The 24617-nt window shown below is 44.0% G+C and overlaps 1 protein-coding gene across 1 annotated transcript in view; it reads left to right on the top strand.

The window, feature by feature from the left end:
* The window catches only part of EZH1 (enhancer of zeste 1 polycomb repressive complex 2 subunit), a 66220-nt gene that overhangs the window by 2169 nt on the left and 39434 nt on the right, over nucleotides 1–24617 (top strand). The window contains exons 2-7 of the mRNA XM_083147514.1: nucleotides 13568–13696; nucleotides 14135–14254; nucleotides 15476–15596; nucleotides 15734–15844; nucleotides 20582–20743; nucleotides 21900–22004. Coding sequence (XP_083003640.1) covers nucleotides 13568–13696; nucleotides 14135–14254; nucleotides 15476–15596; nucleotides 15734–15844; nucleotides 20582–20743; nucleotides 21900–22004 — 748 coding nt within the window. The remainder of the gene's footprint in view (nucleotides 1–13567; nucleotides 13697–14134; nucleotides 14255–15475; nucleotides 15597–15733; nucleotides 15845–20581; nucleotides 20744–21899; nucleotides 22005–24617) is intronic.

Below are 24617 nucleotides of genomic sequence, written 5' to 3'. Positions count from 1 at the left end.
GGTCAATTAAAAAAAAAAAAATAATTTTAATACAAAAAAATGCACTTCCAATAAAGTGCCTCTTTAAAAAGCACAAGACATAGAACCCAGGCACAAGGTGTAAACACTTTGCTACACAGTGACTACTTAGCGCACTTTTATCACTGTACAAACATACTCTGCATTCATGTCGGTATAATATTAGCATGTCGGCACTTTGAAAGTGGCGTTCGGCCAATGTTGTTTGGCATTCTAATTGTATTTTGTCTATCTGGAAATCATACTGAACCCATCTTGTAAGTGTGCCATTACATTTTTCCATAATGGCCAGATGCAAATAACCAACATTACTGCCACATAGACTTAGTTTATAGTTATACATTTAAAACACTTTAAAAAAAGTTTGTACTGAAGAGCCACTTATTTGTTCCAAGTCTTGAAGTTTATAAAACAATGTACAGTAACAAATCAATAACCTGTCTCTCATTTTTTTTCAGGTCCATTCACACCACTGCCTAGCAGCAACCCAGCCAATCACTTTATACGTTTTGTTGGATTTTCTCTTTTACCTGGCATGTCTAAAAGCATTTCATGTACAGTGTGTTACAGTAAAATGGGCTAATGCTAAAATAAAACCTAAACGGTACCTCCTGTAAGCAGTGACCATGTCGACGGTTGTTTCACATGAAATTTTGGTCAGCAATTTGTCTAGTGTAGATTGTGAACTTGGTAATTGTGGCCCCATGAATAATGTCAGCATGAAATCTTTTCATTTACGTTCGGCCACCCTATGGTGAGAAGAACTTATTCATTTCATACACAAAAGACTGCGTTCTGCAATAGCTGAGCTGATAGGTATTGCCTCCGCAATATTGATTTACATTCCAAAGCTTGGGAACTCCTGTTTACACTCTATCAGAATGTTAGTTGTTGTTAGTGACAACTAGAGGTTTCCCAAAAGTTGCTGCAGAAATGCTTTAACACCTCTATGTGCCTATAACTCGCCACCAGGGCATTGAATTACCCCTCAATAAGTTATTTTATAGGCTCCAAATAAATTCAAGATGATGAAAGGAAGATCAAGAAAACTGGGTACTTTTTACAAGTAGCCCTTTGGCAGCTTTTACATCCGTGTATTTCTCTGAGGTGTGTTCTAATGCTTCAACCAGTGCACAAACTGCTTCATATAAGCTCAACCACCTAATCTGTTTTGGTTATTTTAATAGTGGTTTTTGGAGGGATTCGGTCCTGCGCTCCTATCCCAGCTGCCTATAAATTGTCACTAAGGTCACCCTCGGACCTTAACAGTTAGTGGAATGTGGAAGGAGTTGGTGTGACAATGAATATGGGCGCGAAGAGATTTAGAATTAAACAAGATTTATTTATACATAGAAAACATTGGGAAGGTATAAAAAAACATTTAAAATCATGTGATAAAAATTCACCGGTACTTGTTTCCTAGCACGGCGCCCATCGCATACAGTTGCATGCCTTAATTAGTGGTATGCGATGGGACCAGATTTTCGGGTCCTAAGAGCCACACTGTACAATTTTAAAATCGCATTGCATGCCATTAAAATGTCATGCGATGTGATCCGATCAAAACGATGAATTCATTGTACAATCACCCTGATGGGTGATAAGTACGTTATATGCACCCCCATCGTTAACACCACCGCCACTATTAACGCCAACCCGAAGTGTGGCGAGCCCACGAGGGGCGGCGGTATGCGTCCTCCGACCTTTTCATACCCTCACTATACATGTCGGCGTGGAGTTGATTTTATATAGTTTGGCGAGCCCAAAGCGTGGCGAGCGGACGCGGAATACATGTGAAGTTATCCACATCCCCTCGCGGGGCTCGCCACACTTCAGGCTCGCTGCGCTCGCCACACTATATAGAATCAACTCCAGTGGGGGTATGAAAAGGTCGGAGGACACGTCCCGCTGTGCTCGCCACACTTCGGGTTGGCGTAAATAGTGGTGTTAACGATGGGGGTGCATATAACATACTAATCACCCATCAGGGTAATTGTACAATGAAATCATCGTTTTGATCGCATCGCATGCGTTCTGGTCGCATGCGATGCGATCAAAAAGATGTAACAAGCTTAAAATCATGGGCGCCGTGCTAGGAAACGAATACCAATTCCAATTCTTCTTACCTCTAAGGTTATTTGGAGCCAGCAAGGAAGGAAAAGTTAGGATGCAGCCAGGAGTGTGCACCCTGCTTGTGGCTCCAAATACCCATGCACTGGGACTGAGTCCTGGGTCAAGTTGTGGGATACCAGTCCCTTCGACGCGTTTCGAGCATCTGAGTGCTCTTCCTGCGCCCAGGAAGAAGAGCACTCAGATGCTCGAAACGTGTCGGCAGTGCTGGAAAGGCAGGGAGCGTGCACCCACCAAAGTGATTTTTTGATGAGTTTACACACATCCAGCATATACACATGCGCAGAAATGCTGCTGCGCATACGCAAAACATTGATCCCCAGTGCGTATGTGCGCCCATGCGAGTCAACCAGAATAAGAGCCTTTGTGCAAATTGTACGGAATTGAGTGTGAAAGATATAAACAATTAGGGGCAGATTTATTAAGCTTGGAGAAGAGATAAACTGGAGATAAAGCGGAGAAAAGGTAAAAGGAGATAAAGCACAGCCAATCAGCTGTGTTTGAAAAAGACAGTTGGGAGTTGATTGGCTGGTGCTTTATCTCCTTTTACCTTTTCTCCGCTTTATCTCCAGTTTATCTCTTCTCCAAGCTTAATAAATCTGCCCCTTAATAACCACTGTGGCATGTCACTGTAGTAACTACAAAAGCAATAATGGAAAAAGACGCTACATGCAGCTCTTTTAGGGACTACATGGTCCTGCAACATGTTCCTTGTCCATCCAGAAAACTGTTCTTACTGGTCTCTCCTCCGTTCCATCAGGATTTGAGTGTTGTTGTTTTTTCAGCAGCGTATATACAGCAGCGTGTATAAAGATCTATTCAAATATTGACCACGTGCTCCATTTCAACCTTCATTTACATGTCTCTGAAATTCTTACAGGCACTTTTAAATTAATTCTTTATCTTTGTTTTACAACAAGCTGCACAGAACATTTTACCATCTTTGAATTCTATACATGGAAATTGAACTTTCAGCTTTTTATTATACACTTATTGATATTGTCAGAGGAAGAATGGAAGGAAGCTGCATAGACTGAGAGCACAAAACTTGTACTCACCACAGTGAGTAGGATACTCAAGGCATCAAACTCGGCTGGTTTTGCTGGAAAACTTACTGATGTACTGTACAAGAAGGAGCCTGGTAGTGGCTAGCTGGGTTGCTGGTAGACAGTGTGAATGTGACTGAAACGCCATATGCGTTTTAGAAAATCCTCAAGTCTTGGAAGGAAGTTCCATTCTGTACATAAAATAATGACGTATCTCATCAGTCCCCTTAAATTCAGAAGTGAAGCTGTGTATGCAGGGGATTCAGGCTGCATGGACTGGGCGATGTTGAGTTAAACTATTGGTATTGTTGACCATCATATCTCCTTAATGCTGATATACCATCGGTAGTATTAATATTTCACTCAATTGAGTCAGTGTCAAGGATCTATCTAATCATTGGTCAAATTATACAATAAATCAGAGGTGGCCAGACGTTTGCGTCCTAGGATCTACTATTAGTTCACGTATTTAGCGGATAGCTAACATTGTCAATGGGCCTCATTCAGAGGTGGCCCATATACTGATATTTGCTCAGTTGAGAAATTTTGTTTTGCTATTCCGCATGCATTAAAGTCCTGAAAAATCCTTAGTGCGGAAGCGTAAATCTAACTGTACGATGGCGGTTACAGTTGCACATGGCATCGCTGCCAGTAGAGATGGTGACATATTTTTGCAGATATGAATACATAAGAATCAGCAACTATGTATGCATGCATACATACATACATACATACATAGCATCCACCTCTGTACCAGGCTCACTGGCACTATGCTTCTTATGATTCCCGCAACAGGTTTTGTTTTGCTGAGCGCTCTTACACACATATGCCGTTATTGTAACTGCCATGCTTCCCTACATGTTCGCACAGGGGAACGATGGTGACCGACTGCGCATGCACATATACATTATGCACATATACTGCCGATTGGTGCGAGCGGGTGTGGTAAACTGCTTGTTAGCCATCCCGTTCACACCTACCAGTGTTGGCTGGGGGCAGTGGCGCCCATGGGAATGCCCAGCATTTCATGGGCGTTCCCATGCTAATATGCATCTGTAGCGCAGGTGAGGATGTCAGCTGCTCGCTCGCAGAACTAAGACACCACAGAGGTGTCTTAGGTCTGCAAGCACTTGCAAAATCATTTCAATGCAGTAAACTTGTACTGTACTATATACAGTGCACAAGAATACAAGCGATTGTTTTATTGAAACACATAAATAAATGATGGGGGAGTTTAATAAAGACAACTTGCCAGATCGTACATTATACTATACCTTCTGTGGAAGAGAAATTGTCGTTGTTATAGGACCTATATAACCAGGTCACAAGCACGGAACCACATACTCGTGTAGCATATTAATGGAGCAAGAGATGGCTTTACTCCAGCATCACCCAGCAGCCTCTGTACCACCCATATCAGACAACCACATGCCACACACTACATCCAGGAGTTGCTCAGGATGTACTTGGCGCTGTGAGGAGCCTATGTGCTGGTAAAGAGCAGTAAGCCCAGCATTACAATCTGTGACTGTGGGATCAGACTGATATATAGCAGCTGCAGAGTTCAAGTGTATTTTGTTAATTTAGCCAGGATCTACCAACGGATGCCCCTAGATCTACTGGTAGATCGGGATCTACCTTTTGGCCAGGTCTGCTATAAATAAAATAAAGTATGTCCATTAATTTGTGTGAGCATTCCTCTTATTGCCTATTTGTAGACTGTGTGCTCATAACCTAAAATTATTAAGGACAAATTCCTATTATATGAGCACTGGTGCTTTAATGCATGCATTATTCGATGATAAATTAGTATTAAACTAAATGTAAAGATTGGAGAGGAATGCTCTCACAAATTAATGTACATACTTTATTTTGTACTTGTTTCCTAGCACGGCCACATCGATTTACATCGGGGTGTTCGTGTCGGAAAAATCGCGTCGATCGCATCGCATGCGATTTGGTCGCATGCGATGCGATCGACGCGACCGACCCGATTTTTTGATTGAATGAAATGTAAATCGGGTCCCAGGGACCCGATTTTACATTGGATTCAATGTAAAATATTCCGTAGACCCCCAAATTTAACGACGTAAACCCCACCCCACGATAGACGCCAACCCGAAGCGTGGCGAGCGGCGGCGGTGCGCGTCCTCCGACCTTTTCATTCCCCTACTATCCACGTCGGCGTGGAGTTGAGAATAGAATAGTGTGGCGAGCCACCGAGCCCGAAGCGTGGCGAGCGGACGCGTATACCTGTGAAGTTATACGCGTCCCCTCGCGGGGCTCGCTGCGCTCGCCACGCTTCGGGCTCGGTGGCTCGCTGCGCTCGCCACACTATTCTATTCTCAACTCCACGCCGACGTGGATAGTAGGGGAATGAAAAGGTCGGAGGACGCGCACCGCCGCCCCTCGTGGGCTCGCTGCGCTCGCCACGCTTCGGGTTGGCGTCTATCGTGGGGTGACGACGGGGACATCTATAATGTGAAATGGGTCATATTGGCCCATTTCACATTTTTTTAAAGGTGAGATGGACTTAATCAAGTCCATCTCATCTTGTGCCATTATAATGGCACAAGACCGACGCGATCCTCACGATTTCAATGTTAAAAAATATTTTAACATTGAAGCCTATGGAAAAATCGGGGGCATCGCGTCGGTCGCGTCGGGACCAATGTTAATGGTCCCGACCGACGCGATGCCCCCGATATTGTACCTTTGCCGGCAAAATCCTCACGATTTCAATGTTAAAAAATATTTTAACATTGAAGCCTATGGAAAAATCGGGGGCATTGCGTCGGTCGCGTCGGGACCAATGTTAATGGTCCCGACCGACGCGATGCCCCCGATATTGTACCTTTGCCGGCAAAATGGACCTGATTTCAAAGGAAATCGGGTCCATCGTGTGGATCGTGTACCTTAACTTAAAGGTACACGATCCACACGATTGTGGCCGTGCTAGGAAACAAGTACCCTTTATTTCATTTATGGTATAATTTGACGGATGAATAGATCCTTGACACTGATTCAATTGAGTGAAATATTAATAATACGAATGGTATATCGGCATTAATGAGATATGATGTTCAACAATACCAATAGTTTAACCCTGTAGGTGCCATTAAAAATTAATAATTAGATATTCACAGGGTAACAAGGTATAGATTCAGCACTTCAGGTAAACACTGTTTTTGTACATACAAAATATAACAAAATTTCAACTATAATATAATCTAAGCGCCTTGGGGATCTAGAGTGCGCCCCACCCGAGTTTCTTTTCTCTTTTTTCTTGCTAATATAACTTCCCACAACTCGGGGGTGCACCACTGACCATCACATATATACACAATAGGGCCTTTGGCCAATCAGTGAAAGGTGATGTAAAATAGAAAATCAGAACAATAGCCAGTTATGACTCCAAGACTATATCAATTCTAAAATTTGACATTGTTTCTCGAATATCTGGAGCGGATCCCCAATAACTTTTTATCTACGATGTTGAGTTAATCAAGATGTAGTAAGCTATTGGAGATTAGTTGACTAACTACATCTTGTCATCCCCAGCCAAATACACTGGGGGCGCATGGTGTGTAAGGCAACGGCGAACAAGGTGTTCGCCAGGTGCGCGCACCTATGATTGCATGCAAGGGGTGTGTGGTGGCAGGCTGAGTGATTTCCCCATGGGAATCGTCAGCATTTCATGGGCGTTCCCATGAGCGTTTTTTTTTTTTGTCCCGAATGTTGACACAGTCGACATGGACACTGAAATGTAGCACCACGTCCCTTCGCATGGCTCGCTGTGCTTGCCATGTTTCAGACACACTATTTTATTCTTCCACCTAAATCTGTAGACAAACAGAACTTTGAAAAAAAGGCAATTGCCTTATACTAGATATTCAAGCAACAGCTGTACTTTACACATCACAGGGATGGGAAACTATGCTCCCCCTATCCTCCACATATTTTTAATGGTGCAACCAAACACCTCATCTGATCTGAAAAGTGTAAATTGTGATTTGTCTTTTTAGAACACTTGCCACCACTGTTCCACTATGTATTTTATTTGCTGTTTACACAATCGTACGCACATTCTTCTTTGTGACTAGAGGATTATTATAAACTGCAAACCCATTACATCCAAGTGCATGGGCATCACTACGAAGTTTCCTTGTCGAAGCCAACACATTGGTGACCATTTGGAACTCATGTGCAATGGCCAATGGTCAATGACTCTCAAATCCCTGGGTAACCTTCCAAACTAATTCATCTCACTGTCGTACATCTAATTGAGCAGTCTACTGTTATTTTCTTTTCAAACGCTGGGGCAGATTTATTAATCCTGGGAAAGTGGCCCTTGATAACACACCATCCAATCCTAACTGTCAAGTTACAAGCTAGGTTTGAAATATGACAGGTAGGAGCTGATTGGCTTAGAGCGTTATCACCAGGGCTATTTTTCAGTACGCTCCAGCAGGAACTGAGGGGTAGATTTATCATTGGTGGCATGGCGTTCATTATGGGCACAGGTTCGCTTCACCACTATATCGTGGTGAAGTGAACCTGATTTTCGCCTGAATGTATTAATAGCTGCCTGCACGTTATGAGAGTGCGTTATCCCCTCCTGCCGGGGAAACGCTTCCTCCCATAACGAATGCTCTAGGCGTCCGGCGGCGTCTTCTGCGCATGCGCCGGATACCTTGGTCTCGCGTTGTGTACCCGGCGCATGCGCAGTTTTCCGCTTGCTGGTCTCCGGCGTCTACAAGTTCAAACTGCGCATGTGCCGGGTAATGTTCGCCGGGGATGTTGTGTACCCGGCGCACACGCAGTTTGAATTTGAAGATGTTGGAGACCAGCAAGTGTCGCGAAACTTCATAGAGGAGACCCGCAGCGCCAGGAAATTCTGGCGATAAGGACAGCACCCCAGAGATGCACGAAGGGCGCATAAAGAAGATTCGTAAATTAGGTATGGCTAATGCACACTGTACTAAAACTAGTACATGCTCTAAGTCCCCGCCCCCGAACCGCTGCCGTTAAAGTACCCACACAGCGGGTTTGATAGATCAGGGGATGGGCTATCCCCTGCTTTAGCGCACGGGGATAGCGCATATACCCCACTTCACCTGTTAATAAATCTACCCCTGAGGCCCTTATTCTAGTTCACTCTTTCTGACAAAATATTTCTTAGATGGACAAAACCATGTGCACTGCAGGTGAGGCAGGTGTTACTTGTGCAGAGATAATTAGATTTGGGTGGGGTTTTACACCTGCCTCACCTGCAGTGCACATGGTTTTGTCCATCTAAGAAATATTGGTACTTATGAGTTATCCGGGCGCCCGATTTCTAAATCGGGTCGGATCGGGCACATCGCATCGCATCGCATGCGACCATCGGATGCGATGCGATGCGATGACCCGATTTTTCCATAGGAATCAATGTTAAAATGGACAGAGTCCATTTTAACATGGAATTCAATGGGAAAAAGGGGTCCTTTTCATACCCCTACTATCCAAGTGGGCATGGAGTTGGATATAAACCTGTGGCGAGCGTAGCGAGCCACCGAGCCCGAAGCGTGGCGAGCGTAGCGAGCCCCGCGAGGGGACATAGAATACCGTCCCCTCGCGGGGCTCGCTTCGCTCGCCACGCTTCGGGCTCGGTGGCTCGCTACGCTCGCCACAGGTTTATATCCAACTCCATGCCCACTTGGATAGTAGGGGTATGAAAAGGACCCCTTTTTCCCATTGAATTCCATGTTAAAATGGACTCTGTCCATTTTAACATTGATTCCTATGGAAAAATCGGGTCATCGCATCCGATGGTCGCATGCGATGCGATGCGATATCGCATCGCATCTGATTGTATGCCTTAACTTAAGGCATACAATCAAAAAATCGGGCGCCCAGATAACTCATAAGTACCGAAATATTTTGTCTGAAAGAGTGAACTATTATTATTATTATTATAATTTTATTTATAAGGCGCCACAAGTGTTTCGCAGCGCCGTACAAAGGAACAATACAGGGAGACAAAACTTGGCATAACATTGAATAAATAACAAAAATACAGTACAAATAAAGAGCACCACAGTTCAATACACATTACAGCTTAAATGTAAGTAGTGAGGACCCAATCAACATACAACTTGAGGTCAATGATGGAGATGAGTATGCAGACGAAGATGGTCACTGAGTGTTGGAGTAAAGGAGAGCTGTGAGTGAAATGTGAAGAGAAGTGGGCTTTGACAACAGGAGGAAGGAGGGCCCTACTCGGAGGAGCTTACAATCTAGTAGGAAGGGGAGACAGACCGATTACAAGAGGTGCAAGCGAGGGGGTGGTGGTTAGATAGCAGGATGTAAACAGGCAAGGGGTCGGAGAACCAGCTGGTTTATGCAGTGGAAGGGTACGCTTTGATGAATAGGTGAGTTTTCAGTGCCCGTTTGAAGCTTTGCAAGGTCGGGGAGAGTCTAATGGAGCGAGGGAGTGCGTTCCACTGAAGGGGTGCAGCACGGGCAAAGTCCTGTACTCTAGCATGGGAAGCAGTGATCAGGGTGGAGGAGAGACGACAGTCGTCAGCTGACCGTAGAGGGCGGGGGGGTGTATGAATGGAGATGAGGTTAGAGATATATGGAGCAATGGAATTAGAGATGGCCCTGTATGCGAGTGTGAGGTGTTTGAAGAGGATTCTGTAGGGGAATGGAAGCCAGTGCAGATTTTGTTAAAGGGGAGTAGCAGAATTAGAGCGGCGGGAGAGGAAGATAAGCCTGGCTGCAGCGTTGAGGACAGATTGGAGAGAAGCTAGTTGGGATTGAGCGAGGCCGGTGAGAAGAGCATTACAGTAGTCAAGCCGTGAGATGACCAATGAGTGGATGATCAGCTTAGTTGCACTCTGTGAGAGAAAGGGCCTGATGCGAGCAATGTTGCATAACTGGAACCGGCAAGAATGGGCCAGGGCTTGGATGTGGGGTGCAAAGGAGAGGAAGGAGTCAAGAGTGACACCCAGGCAGCGGAGTTGGGGAACAGGGGAGATGATGGTGTTGTTAACAGTGATAGAGATATTAGTAGGGGGCATAGCTCTGGGTGGGGGAAAGATAATAAGTACGGTTTTGTCCATATTCAGCTTCAGAAATCGCTCAGACATCCAGGTAGAGATGGCAGCGAGGCAGTTGGTATTGGTAACTAGAATAAGGGCCTCAGTTCCTGCTGGAGCCTGCTGAAAAATAGCCCTGGTTATCACCGACCAGTTTCTCACTTCACCATGCTTAATAATTTTGCTTCGAAGTTAGCTCTTTCCGGCAAGCCATTTCATTAACAAATCCTCTAATACAGGGGTGTCAAATTCATGGGGGGCCGCATCAGCAGTTTGGTCACCCTCAAAGGGCCAGTTGTATCTGTAGGACTATGTGTCCACTCTTTATTATCATAAATTATTGTCACTGCATTCAATTATTGTATACTCAGCAGTAGCATTTCCCTCCTGCTATTGCTGTGAACTGCAGTGCATTAGGGCACATGCTGCCTGCACAGGGGGCAGCACTCAGTCTTAGGGCATATGTCCTGCTTATTATCATGGGACACAGCAATTAATGATGGGCTGCAATGTGCCAGTGCACACACACACACACATAGGCAGAGAGTTTGACACTTACCCGCTCTGATGCGTCCACTCCAGTCTGAGCTGCTCCACCACCAAGGACACAGCTGCGCTCTCACACAGGCGCATTTCCCCCTCCCTCCTGTGAGTAGCGCTCCTCGCACTATCTATCCAGGAGTGGGGGGGCAGCGTGCTCCCGGTCACTGTGCAGTGCACACTCAGCAGTAAGTGACCTGGAGCGCACAGCACACCAGCACCATTCACCACGACAGACCTGCTCTTTCCTCTCTCTGGCTCCTATACAGCAGGTGGGAGCGGAGGAGGGGTTGACGACCGGCGGCACTGTGCTAGAGGGCAGACGTTCTCTGGCTTGTAGGCTGCCGCGCATGCGCTGAAGAGGCGGCTTTCTTGTTTAAAAAAAAAAATCGATAATAAAAGGTGAAGGCTGGCGGCGGCTGCGGGGGCCACATGAAGAGGTCTGGCGGGCCGGATTTGGCCCGCGGGCCTTGTGTTTGACACCCCTGCTCTAATACAACGGTTCTCAAACTTTGAGCCCAAACTCCAAAGTGGGTCCCGCACCATCTCGGAATGGGATCATGTTCCCCCGACACCAGTAGGGGTGGTTTAGGGAAGTAGCAGCAGGGGAGCATGAAAAGGAAGGAGGGAACCACAGACTTTATGGTAAGTGTCTGTGGAGGGGGCAGCAGGGGACAACTAATTTAGTAAACAGCCACTGCTTCCCTCTGCCATTATCCACTGCCTCTCTGACACATGACTTCACTTGTTTTGTGCCTATGCATTGCTACTGTGTATGTGCGGTCTGCTGACCACATCCTTCCTGGGGTCCTGTAATAATTGTAATGTCTGGGGGATTCCCACTATAAATGATCTAAAAACCACTGATCTAATCAGTGCCCCTTTTATACCTAGACAATGCCTAGGATGACAGTCACTAGGTTAACCACTAATGGTTGACAGTGACTAGGTCGATATACCCTAGGTCGACATTGACAGACAGTAGACACAAGCATAAGGTATTCCACTTTTAAAAAAAAGTGGTTTTCTTCCATTGATTATATTCTAACTGTATGCCCAATTGGATAGTAGTGGGCGAGCGCAGCAATCAAGGCCTAACACTTCTACGGTGTCCATGTCGGCATGGACACCAAAAAAGTGAAACACTCATGTTGACCTGATCTATGTGGACAATGTCCATGTCTACCTTAAGCTTGTGTTGACCTGTCGCTGTCGACCTAGGGTATGTTGACCATTCTTAGGTGTTGACCCAGTGACAGTTGACCTAGACATCAATTGCACAGGGGTGTCCAATCATGTTTCTACATAGTGTATAAATTGCCATGATAACAGGTGATGTCCGGCCATGAGTTACTATCAGAATCATATCATGTTGCTGTCCTAGATTTTTGTAGGCACATTTTTTTAGTAAGTTTTAGGAGAAAGAGTTGATTGAAAAAAAGATACATTGATCAACATAATATTATTGAAATAAAAGTGTAACTGCATCAGCAGTAAAAAAAACAGTATAATGACAAATATATATACAGATAGGGCGATTCTCTCGTCTGCCAATGCACCATCCACGTGTATCTGGTAGTGTCTCACACTCCATTGCCGTGAATGGGGTGTGCACGTGTCTCTGATATCCGCGACCCATTCAGGGGCTGGCGGGTGGCTATCGGCGTGATGGGAGTGGCTCCATCTTTAGGTTAAAAGCTGTATGATCATTTATCTCAGAGTCACTGTTTTAGTAAACACAAATAGAATTGTCCAATAGCAGCTTATTGTCTACTCATAAATAGATTTGTATTGGTAACAACAGTGGACGGCATACTGTTAATGCTGCGGAGACACAGGGAGTGCAGCTTAATGAGCACCTGTGTCACCGCCCTGCCAAATCACCGCCAGGGGCCAAATTTGGATCACTGCAATACAGAATCTGGCCCCTTAATATAGTCCAGTCAGTATCTACACAGCAGAGTGTCACTCACCAGACATTTTGCTGTGTAGATACTGCCGGGGGCTTGTCTGAGTGTTTCCGGAAGTAATGGCCCCCATACATCAGCAATCACAATTAATTGCTTCTCAGATCCAGTGATTTTTTTCTCCCCCAGATAAATGGTTTCTTCAATCTATTTGACTTGCCAATACATTACAGATTTGTTTCAGTGATCGGCAGATTTTTCCTGTTATGGGCCCCTTACATCAGCAATTTATTGTGACAATCCTCAGATCTGGAGATGATTGTCACAATTAATCTTTAATGTGTGGGCTCCATCTGTTGGCGATCCCGATCAAAAAATTGATCGGGATGGCCAATCGATTGCTGAATCAGATTTTTAAACCTGTTTAATAATCTGGTATTATCTGCGGTTTATGTGTGGGCATTCACGTTTCATCGTCTTCTATTTATATTATGAAAAGAAGTAACATCTGAAATGACAATCGATTGAGGTGATGTATGGGCACTTTCCAGATATAAAGATGCAATCTTTAGATGGGAAAAATCTGCAGATCACTGAAATAAATCTGTAATGTGTGGGCAAGTCAAATTGTAGAAACCATTTATCTGGCCAAAAAAAAAATCACTGGATCTGGAAAACCATTAATTGTGATTTTTGACATTGTTAAATTGTTAAATTAAATTGTTCCGCGCTCATTGTTAACTGGACCCCAATAAACAATTCAATTCCCCTTCAAAGATTTTCTATTGTATGACTTAATAGATGTAACTTTTGCTAAGGATATTTTATTTTTTCAACTGTGCAGACTTTATATGTGGAGAATTTGGCAAAAGCGCAAGAAAGAACTAATCTGTTAAATAAAGACTGGGAGAAACGAAGAGTGCATCCAGTTCAGGTGATGGAACCTGCAAATGCACACCCATTTCTTAAAAAGGTAAACTTGCACCAATGACATACACCTGGGGAGGGGTTTATTTTTAGAGATTTTGCTTGTAGACAATTAATGACAGTATCTTAAAACCATTGTTCTGTATATGTATATGTTGTGATGAATATAGACAAAAGCAATGATGATGTTTTTATAATTGGATATCATACAGAATTTGACAAAATTAGAGACCTCTGGTTAGACTTGCGTCAATCAACCGTTTTTTAGCAAATTAAACACTGAAATGTGAATTAATCAAAATATTATATAATTTTAAATATTAAATTCATAATTAGGTATGTATTGCCCCAATATTATTGCCATTTTATTTTACAGTAAATAACTCTGTACTCTGTGTCAATTCACATTTTCCATGGGTTTTTATCATAGACTGCAATACTACATGGCATGTGTTGTAAGTTTTATTCTCATTTCTCTTTCCAGTGTACTGTAGAAAGTATATTTCCTGGTTTTGCTGTCCAATCTATATACACAAGGTCCCTGAACACTGTGGCACTTGTTCCCATCATGTACTCTTGGACTCCTTTGCAGCAAAACTTTATGGTACGTTCTTGTACATATCATGACATTATAAATTATAACCATGTGATGAACCCTATTATATCTTGTTTGGGTGTGTTTAACCCCTTCGGTGGCACTCCCGAGAATCGGGGTTTTGCTCCAGTGCTCAGACTGGCAAACCCGGAGTGCCACTGCCTGCGCTCCCACGTGCCGGGCAGCGCCGCTGAGTGCTGAGATCAGAGCCGCACTCGGCTTCAATGGCTGCCCGTCTCCTGCTACGCGCCCCTGCATCCCTCCCCCGGGGGGTTGCAGTGGTGTTTTTTTTTTTAGGGAGCGCTCCCCAGAAAAACTTGCCCAATGGGGAGCGCTCCCTAAAAAAAAAACAGGTTTACTAGGGACTGGAGATCTGTTGTTATATAGGCTGCAGGCTGTATTGTGTATCTGCCCTTGTATATATTTAAAACTGTATAAATAGTACATGTTGCTGTATCTGCTGGAGAAATGGGGGAAAAAATGGTGCAAAATTTGATAAATAAGTAATAATAAGAGGCTGCTGGTTTCCACCATGTTTTGATTTTGCCTTAAGGGATTGTCTTGCTTTGATTCACCACATGTTGCCTCAGTCGTAACTAAATTATTGCAATCCTGAAAAGAGGATTGCAATAATTTGCATTTGCATTACCTGTAAATTGTAAGTTGCCTGTAAGTTGTTGAACAGTGAAGCTTCTTATAATTGTCATCCAACCAGGGAGATTATTCTTTAACCTTTCTACTGAGCACTTAGTGGGTGATTCTATTTCCCTCGCAATGGTTGGGGGACTGCGCATTGCCTGTTATGCACATGTGCAGGACCCCTTTGCGAACAGCTTCAGTGAGCCAGAGTGGGTTGGGCCAGTGGCGGACGGCGCAGGGTTGGAACGTCCAGCATTTCATGGGTGCCCCCATGAGAATGAGTGCATGACACAGTGCGCCGGGGATGGGTGGCTGATGTCAAATGTCTTCGTCCCGGCAGCAGAAAATAAGTCAGACTCCACTGACTTTTATTTGTGATTGCAGATGAAATCATTGACTGACTGTTAAGTTACAGGCTGGGTTTAAAAAGGAACAGTTGGGAGCTGATTGGCAGTGATAAAGAACCAGGCAATTTATCACTTCTCCGTTATCACTGCTTCATAAATCTGCCCCATTATTCTGATTAAGGACGGAGTAATAATTACTGCTTATTTTACATAATCAATGTCCCTTCTGCACCTTGAATCTCAGGTGGAAGATGAGACTGTCTTATGTAACATCCCTTACATGGGAGATAATGCGAAAGAGGAAGATGAAACTTTTATTGAGGAACTGATCAATAACTATGATGGGAAAGTGCATGGAGAGGAAGGTGAGCAGCTGTTGTTTTTGAAGATCTAAGACTGATAATTTCTCTTATACTTTAACTTGGAAATAAAGAAATGAATAAAGAAGTAATCCAAATCACTGCTGTCTATTCACAGTGCTTTTAACTTTTTTGTCATTAAGAGGTGGATTTGCCATCTGCGATGAGCACTAGTCCCCGCTTACATGACCGTGAGCGTGTATTTCGATATGGGCACTCTTTCTCTGCAGGACGCAACAGCATATCTAAAACTGGTAGGTAAATCTTTCCTACAAAGGAGTATAAGCTTATGCACCCTACTGGCTGTCTAGTTTGCATTGTGTATTGTATTAAATGCTTAACATTTAAATTAACTCCCACTGAACAGATATGAAAACAGATATGAAAACAATACTGATGTTAAATACTTATAATAAGTACTGTACATGTTTATATAAACATAAAATCATATATAGCCTTTTTAACCCAAGGTTGGTGCTTAATCCCTTCAGTGGCAATCCCGAGAATTTTCCGGGCTGTGCCTCAGTGCCCAGTCTGGCAAGCCCGGAAAATTCTCGGGATTGCCGCTGCCCGGCTCCCTCCCCTCTGTGGCGCCACCTCCTCCTCCCCACCTCTGGGTTTCCTATTGAAGTGTCCGGCGCCGGTTTATGACAACCCGGCTGCCAGGGACAGGGACGCGGCACGGGGGGTGCAGGTCCGGGCAGCCGCTGATTGACAGTGCAGTAGCGCTGCCCGGACCCAGGGAGGTAGTGGTGTTTTTTTTTAAGGGAGCACTCCCCCCAAAAAAAAACACCACTGAAGGGGTTAAAGTGTGTAATATCTCTGTGGCACTTCTTCCATTGTCTTGAGACTTGGGTGCATTTTTGAAGTTATGTATTGATGTTAGCTGGTGTATTTTTTGTACTGCTTTTTAGAATAAGATACTTTTAAATAGCCTTATGCTTATGACATTTCTAAATTATGGGCATTCAAAAATAATATAATAGGAAGCAGACAGTGAACATGCAAACCAAAACTCCCCTTTGCCCCATGAGGAACCACTGAAACATTGTTCTTTTCTGACCACGACTAGGCCACCAACACAAAGCCTTGGTAAGATATCCTTAACCTTTTCAGTGGCAATCCCGAGAATTTTCCGGGCTGTGCCTCAGTGCCCAGTCTGGCAAGCCTGGAAAATTCTCGGGATTGCCACTGTTTGGAGCGCTGCCCGGCTCCCTCCCCTCTGCGGCGTCGCCTCCTCCTCCCTCCTCCTCCACCCTCCCCTCCGGGTGTTCAATAGAAGTCCCCGGCGCCGGCTTATGACAAGCCGGCTGCCGGGGACAGCGATGCGGTGCGGGGGGCGCAGGTCCGGGCAGCCGCTGATTGACAGTTCAGCGGCGCTGCCCGGACCCAGGGGGGTAGTGGTGGGGTTTTTTTAAAGGGAGCGCTCCCCATAAAAAACTCGCCCAGTGGGGAGCGCTCCCAAAAAAAAAAACCACCACTGAAGGGGTTAAATGCTGCCTAGCAGTTTATTATGAAGCTACATCTGTTCTATTGCTCAGGCACCTCATTTGTTACGTTCCAACAGCCAGGTCCTATGAAGCCTCTATGAAGGTGTCCAACCTGCTTTACTCAGCACTGCCCCAGTGGCAGCCAATTGAGACTGCAGGCTCCAGACACATCAGTTAGTTTGTGACAAGGAGAAAGAATGGGGGTCTGGCCATGGCTTTTATTTATATACAACTGGAGAAGAACCTTTCTACACAACAGACCTAGTTTGCTTTCTTTCTCTTCTATGGCATTGTGAGGACCTTAGCTGCTTCATTAGGAACTGTTCATTCTGTCCTAAGATGTCTATATATAGCTTGAGGAATGTCTTATTGCATGTTTACATCACCTATTTACCTTCTTTTAACATGATCTATTTTGCACAATTGTTTAGGTTTGCCAGTGGGGTTTGAGACCTCTCAAATTGTAAAAAAACTGTATTCAACTCATACTCAATAGTACATTTTATATCAGGGTTTTGACCATTGAGATATATATATATATATATATATATATATATATATATATATATATATATATATATATATATATATATAGATTTTATGGATGGTGTAAAGGGTAGCATTATTGCCTCCCAGCACTAAGATCATGGGTCCAATTCCCGCTATGGCCCTCACTGTTTGGAGTTTGTATAATCTCCCTGTGCTTGGGTTGGTTTCCTCTGGGTACTCAGATTTCCTCTTGCAATCAAAAAATATATGGTACTTATATGTTAGTTGAGCGCCCACTATAGTTCGTACACTCATACCCCCACTATCCATGTCGGCATGGAGGTGATTTTATATAGTGTGGCGAGTGCAGCAAGCCACCGAGCCCAAAGCGTGGCGAGCGGATGTGTAAAAATAAGCAAATAGCTTAGTGGGCGCCCAACTAACATATAACTACCAAATATACTGGTAAGTTAATTGTCTCCTAAGCCTTCCACCCCCATCCAGCCGCAGCGCAAATTGTTTCCTGATTTTTTACAACCAGGACCGGCTCTTTGAGCCTGGGACTGGTTACGGCTGTGGGGGGTGGGGGGGGGGGGGGGGGACAAACTGAAGCCTGCATGGATCTGACTGATCCGTGCAGGATTCTGCAAAATACAACAGGAAAATAAAGTGTAGTTTCCTGGCATATTTGGCCGGCAATTAGTGTCCATTTACCGCTAATTAGCAGTCGGATTTTAATACGGCCACTTAGTAAATTAGGAATCGCCATTCTTTTGAATGGTGATTCCTAGTCCCATTCTATCAATGTCGTATACAGTAAATACAAATACGAATGTGCCATCAATACGAATACGAATTGCTGTATTTTCGGGATAGTAAATCCCGAAAATTCTAATTTGTAAAAAATAGGTGTATTTCTGGATATGAATACACCTATTTTTTATGAATTTCCCTGAGTAAATTTCCCCCGTAATCTCATAAATAAAATATTGTATGTACATAGAGGGAATTGGTCTTCAGTACATCAGGGAAGGCTTGGAGGCTCGACTTCCAACTCTGTAGGAACTGGGGAAGTCTGCTGCTGATTTCTGGCTTCTACTTTGTTCCTGTCTGTTAATTGCGGAAATGTAGTCTACATAACAACTATCAGGGCAAATGTCTCTAGAGCAGCCACCCATCACTGGAGAGTCTCTACTAGGACATTACACCCACCCAAGTGTTAACTCTCTAAGCATGTCATACTTCCAGGAAATCAATGGCACCTGCCACAACCAGCAGCCTATCCCCGCTGTGATCCATGCTGCCTAGTACTCTATCAGAGAGGTCCCATTGATTAGCCGAAAATTCAGAGCCATGATCCACCTCTGGCTAGACAGTAGACGGCAGTTTCTGCTCTTACGACTCTGGAGAAGCTGCTGCAATGCCGCCGCCCTGCCCCCCCCCCCCTCTGAGGCCTTCGCCGCTGGACCCCACCGCCAGTTCCCAGCTGTTCCCCGCCGCCGCTGCCTGCTTGCCCCTGCTGACGATTCTGAGCCTCTTCTTCAGTACTGCACATGAGCTGACCCCCAGCCTCTATGGGCTGCTTCGGCAGCAGTCCTTAAAAGTCTATTCACTTTGACGGGGCTGACGCATGTGCACTATCGTGTTCGGTAGTGTGCATGCGAAAAAACTTGTTTTAATGGGCTGCCACCGCAGCGGCCTGTAGGGGTATCCCAGAGGAAGGGAACACCTCCCAATGGGACTGCCTTGGGTGACTGGCAGGTAAAACTTCCAATAGGAAGCCCCTGCCAGTCACAGTGAATTCAGATACGTGGCCAAATGTAATAGGCTCCAAGTTCGATGGCTGTGTGAAATGCCAGCCTAACACTGAGGTTTTTAAAGGGGCAATCTCTTACATTGCAAAACCATGGCCCTTATTCTGGTTGGTGCGGTCGAGCCGCATATGCGGCTCCGACCGCACCAGACGAATCCCCGCCCACCCTACGGTTCGCCTCGGCCGTCCGTACACGGACGGCTGGCGAACCGCATAAAAATGGTGGAGGCTACGCCTCCACCATGGTGGGAGCTGCCCCCTGCATTCGATGGTCGTCGACCATCGAAGGCAGGTCCGCACGCCGCGGCAGCTCCCGCAAGCTGAGACCACACGGACAATCGTCCGTGTGGTAGCTTGTATGGGGGCTGAAAGCTGACATCCGGCGACGTCAGCTTTCCGCCCCCATGAGTTGCGTCATGGCCTCATTACCATGCGTACGCCCCGCGTTTGCATGGGAACGCCCATGAAACGCGGGGCGTACACATAGGGAAATGAGGGCATGATGCCTCTCACGCCCCTATACGCCCCCTTTGCGGCGGACGAAATCCGTCTGCGGCGAAGGGGGCTGCACATGCGCAGATTGACCTCTGCGCATGTGCAGAAGAAAAACATCGGCGGTACGGCCGCACGCGGGCCGTACCGCACGAATCAAAATAAGGGCCCATGTCTTGGCCGACTGTTCTTTAAATAGAATGAGGCTAACAGGATTTATCGACTGGGAGGATTTATCGACTGAGTTTTGTTGGTAGAAAAAAAATGTGTAATAATGTTCAATCCTCAGCACATTTCCTACTTGATAGATATAACCTTTATTTTGAAGGTATTTTGGTGGCAACTCCTCGAGTAATTTCCAAGCACAAGGGAGTAGTCTGACATATTTTCTAACATAAACTGGTGCAGGTGATTATTCTCTTGCCTTCAGCAGTTTCTAAATAAACATTCTGTTCAAACAAACAAGACAGTAAGAATGCATATCTCCTATATTTATATATATTTTTATATATATATATATAGAGAGAGAGAGAGAGAGAGAGAGAGAGAGAGAGAGAGAGAGAGAGAGACTTGCTTACATTTTGCTTTGAAAATCTTGGAATCTTTATTACAAACCTTTATAACCTAATTGGAAGATGTATGTAGCAACTGGTCTGTTGGATTTATACTTTAATTTTAAACCTAATCTGACCTGGTCTCATGTGCAGGTGCTGGTGTTCTGGATGATGCATCCTTTTTAGAGTTGATGGAAGCTCTTCAGTGTGCAGAAGAGGGGGAGAGTGGGCACATTGACGCAGTGTCATGTAAAGGGGAGGAGGTAAAAGGAGAGGGACCCATGACCCGAAAGAGGAAAAGAATTGCGGAGGAGGGTAAGTAGCCTTTTAAACAAATTATTTCTTAATCGCTTTGTTGAAAAGCAAGAAATAGTCATCAAACACAAAACAAAAGTGTAATTATATCACTTTATGCCTTTCTTGTATAAAAGCACTGCAGAACACATATTGGCACGTTAATAGACATTTTTACTTGCCCATATTTCTTAACCTGTGTTATATTACTTCCAAACATAAAACATGTCTACAAATTAATCACAAAATCACAAAAAAATGAGAGATCGTATATAACAAAGTAGAAAGGCAACAAGGGATGCACAGACTGCATACAGAAAGAATGAATACTGTAGAGGAGAAAAAGCCAGGACGTAACAAAAAGTACAATAGTAATGCTAACAATAATCTATGTACTGAAATCAAGTGCTGGTAAAAGAATTAGATAGGAGAGGGGTGGAATAAGAGGGAGAGAAATATAGTGAATGTGAGTGCTGAAGAAACACATAGGAGAAAAAAAAGAGACAGGAAAAAGCACAGGCAGCTCTGGGGACAACATCAGATGTACTTATATAGTTTCATCTTCCCTTATAATAATTTATTAGTAATGATAAATCTATAGGCTGAACATTAGTTAATTACAAAACTGCTGACTCCATCAGTCTGATTGACATTTGCCATTTGAAGAGACTTTACTAATGGTTTACTAATACCCCTTTTACACCACCGCAGAACCCCGGGTTTTTGCCCCTTTGACCCAGGTCAGCAGTGGTGTAAATGGGGTAGCTGAAAATAAACCTGGGTCCATTTTTCCGGGAATCCTACCCAGGTCCTGACCAGGGTGGAACACGGGGAAGACTCGGGTGGTGGGCAATCTAAACGGGTATGCCGGCTCCCGTGTACACCAACCTTCCGACCGCAGCGTTCTGTGGTCAGTATGGAGTATGGGCGGGGGCACCCACAGCCTCCACTGCTGGCTGCTGTACTGTGCAGACAGCAGCAAAGCCAGGAAGGAGGTGAATGGATGTCTGTGTGGTGATGGGCGGTCCCGGTGCATCGTTTGGTGGTCACAGTGCTTGGAGATGATGTCATCTCCAAGCACCGCTCCCTGCACCTGTGTGCAGTGTAAGCAATTCTGGCCCGGGAATATTTACACAAACTTATACACAAACTTTTCTGTTTATATCACAATATACAGGGGAGGCACAAGCAAACCCAGGAAGCAATTCTTCACCAGGCAAGGGTCAGGGAGACGCAAGAGGAGATGGAGAAGACCAAAACTCTGCTCAGAACAAAACACAAGGTGAGAATCACATACAATTATACAGTACGTTGCATTACATTACAATTCTAAACTGCAACAGAATCTGCTGCGCTATATAAAAACCTATAAATAAAGTACATTAACATTGTTTTGGCAATTGCTTAACAATATACATATTGCCTATACCAGTGGTTCTCAAGCTCTGTTCTCAGGACTTAAAACAGTTCACATTTCCCAGATCACCCGCCTGCTGCACAGGTATATTCATTATTGACACAATTTAAAATATGGCATGTGGCTTTGTTCTGGAAAACATGAACTTTTTGGGGTCCTGAGGAATGAGTTTGAGAATCTATAGCTTAGACAACGGACTTGGCTATAAGTCTCACACAAACCCAACAGGCAAATGCAAGTTGTTACAATGGATGTTACTAATAAACAGAATAAATGCATTAGGAACCTGCTTCAACAATGTTAAGTAAATTAAGAAATTACCAGAAAATATTGTTAAAATCTTCTTTCTGCCTCCTTTCTTGGTAAATCCAATTCTTTTTTAAATACATACATACATGGGGGTCAACCCTATTAACCCCGAAGGATGCGAGTTGCCATTCAGGTGCCGTTTTCACGCTAAAAACGGCACCCAAATTAACCCTAACTTGCACCCTTCGCAGGGCCGAATTGGCTGAAATTTACTTGCACCCCTAAGGAGGTGCGAGCACTCTTCCGCGAATTCGGCCTGCCGTAAAGTGTGCCCGGTGTCGTGATGATTCACACTTGTCGAATCATCCGCACCCTTCGGGGTTAATAGGCGTGACCCATGGTTAGATACTGTATGTGATGTACCTTCCCAGAAAATAGACATGTTTAAAAGAAAAAAAAAATTCTTTCTGCACAGAAACTATTTACAGTATTATGCAATAATGAGCAGTAAGCAGTGTTCCCTCTAAGCTGTGCGCACAGGCATTACAACAGAGCGCAGAAAGCAGCAGTGGTCCCTTTTTGCAGTTGTGGACTCAATTAATGTGTGTTTCACCCAATAACTACATTGTGTGCTGTGTTTTGAATGTTTAAATGTTTAATATAATTTTGAAGTAAAGTTAACACAAATGCTGAACGTCATTTTCCAGTTATCTATAATTGACGCACACAAATTAAAATGTCCTTCCAAAGTTGCACAGCCAAAATCTTTTGCCGCACACAGCCTTCGTAAAATTAGAGGGAACATTGGCAGTAAGATGAAGTTTTTTTTACCTATACTGTAGTCATATATCCTGATCAGTTATAGCAGGGGTGCTACCTTTAAGGCATCCATTTAACTACAGTGAAAATAACAGTCGACATTTATTTTCTTCAAGATAATATGTACTGTACTTCTTGTTTTTGCATATGCAGTGCTCTTATTTTATTTTGTTTTCCCTGTAAATAAGAAACTAGTCATACCAGGCTGAAAATGGGCTTTCATCAGTGCATGTGAGCATCATGCAACTGTGTTAGCATCTGAGCTCAGTAGTCCCATATTACACTTCTCTTTCAGAAGACACTGGATTTTCAGGAAAAAAAACCCAGAAGTCTTGTTTTCTAGCTTGATAGGGCTGAAACTAGGACTTTCGTCACCTGGCAAGGCATTAAGTTGGCTCCGCCCCATCTCTTCCACCCTCTCACTGCACACACTCCCTAGGCCCTCCCCCCAAGTCCAGCCTTGAGCAGGACACATAAAAGAAGGACAAAAGATGTTTTGTGTTTTTTTTATTGGAATTACAAGGAAGTGACGTGCATTTTATATTCTTTCTTCTTTTTCATTATTATTATTACCACCAAGAAATATATTTAGCACAAGGTTGAGGAGATGTGGGCATTAGAATATTCCATCACTAAACACATTTATAGATAAACTAATGTATTTTATATTAGTGGGTGTTATTGTCTGGTCACCAGAAAATCATTACTAATCATTACTTTGGTGGTCTGCTCATGGGTGTGTCTCTATTTGTGTAAATACTTTCAACTTATAATAAATATATTTATTTACACACACATTTTATATATATATATATATATATATATATATATATATATATAATGTGTGTGTGTGCTGGAAAAGGCAGAAGCTGGCATAGGAAAAATGCAAAGGGTTTAGTATAGGGTGGAAAATGGCAAAGAGGTTGGCATATGCAAGGTGAAAGATAATAAAAAAAAAAAAGAAAAGCAGCGCTGGTACTGACGATCTGATATTTCAAGTAAATCAATGAAAAATATTTAATGACAATTAAAATACACTAAAAAATATATATTAAAAACAGTACATCAATTGATAAAAGGACCCAATAAAGATAGTCACCAATTGTGGGTGTTGAAACCTGCCAGAGCACACTTGATCCTCTCTGGACCCAATTTCGACAAAGACTCTTCCACCTACACCAAAAGACCTTCTTTTACCTGCTTATTCATCTGATCATATTCTTCTATCCTTTGGAAGTCCCATGCCATATCCATCATTGATACCTGATCACTCGCAGTAGTGAGGACTCCCGAGCTGGCTAATTACATCTTGTGCCATCAGTTTGAGGCCATTGCAATACCACCAGGATACCATAAAGTGGCTAATAAGTACTCCATCATACCTACCATCTTGAATAAGTGCAGGTTTCA

This window comes from Crinia signifera, chromosome 6 (genome assembly GCF_055691185.1).
Source record: "Crinia signifera chromosome 6, ASM5569118v1, whole genome shotgun sequence".
Taxonomy (NCBI): Eukaryota; Metazoa; Chordata; class Amphibia; order Anura; family Myobatrachidae; genus Crinia; species Crinia signifera.
This window is presented reverse-complemented; position numbering and strand designations above follow the sequence as displayed.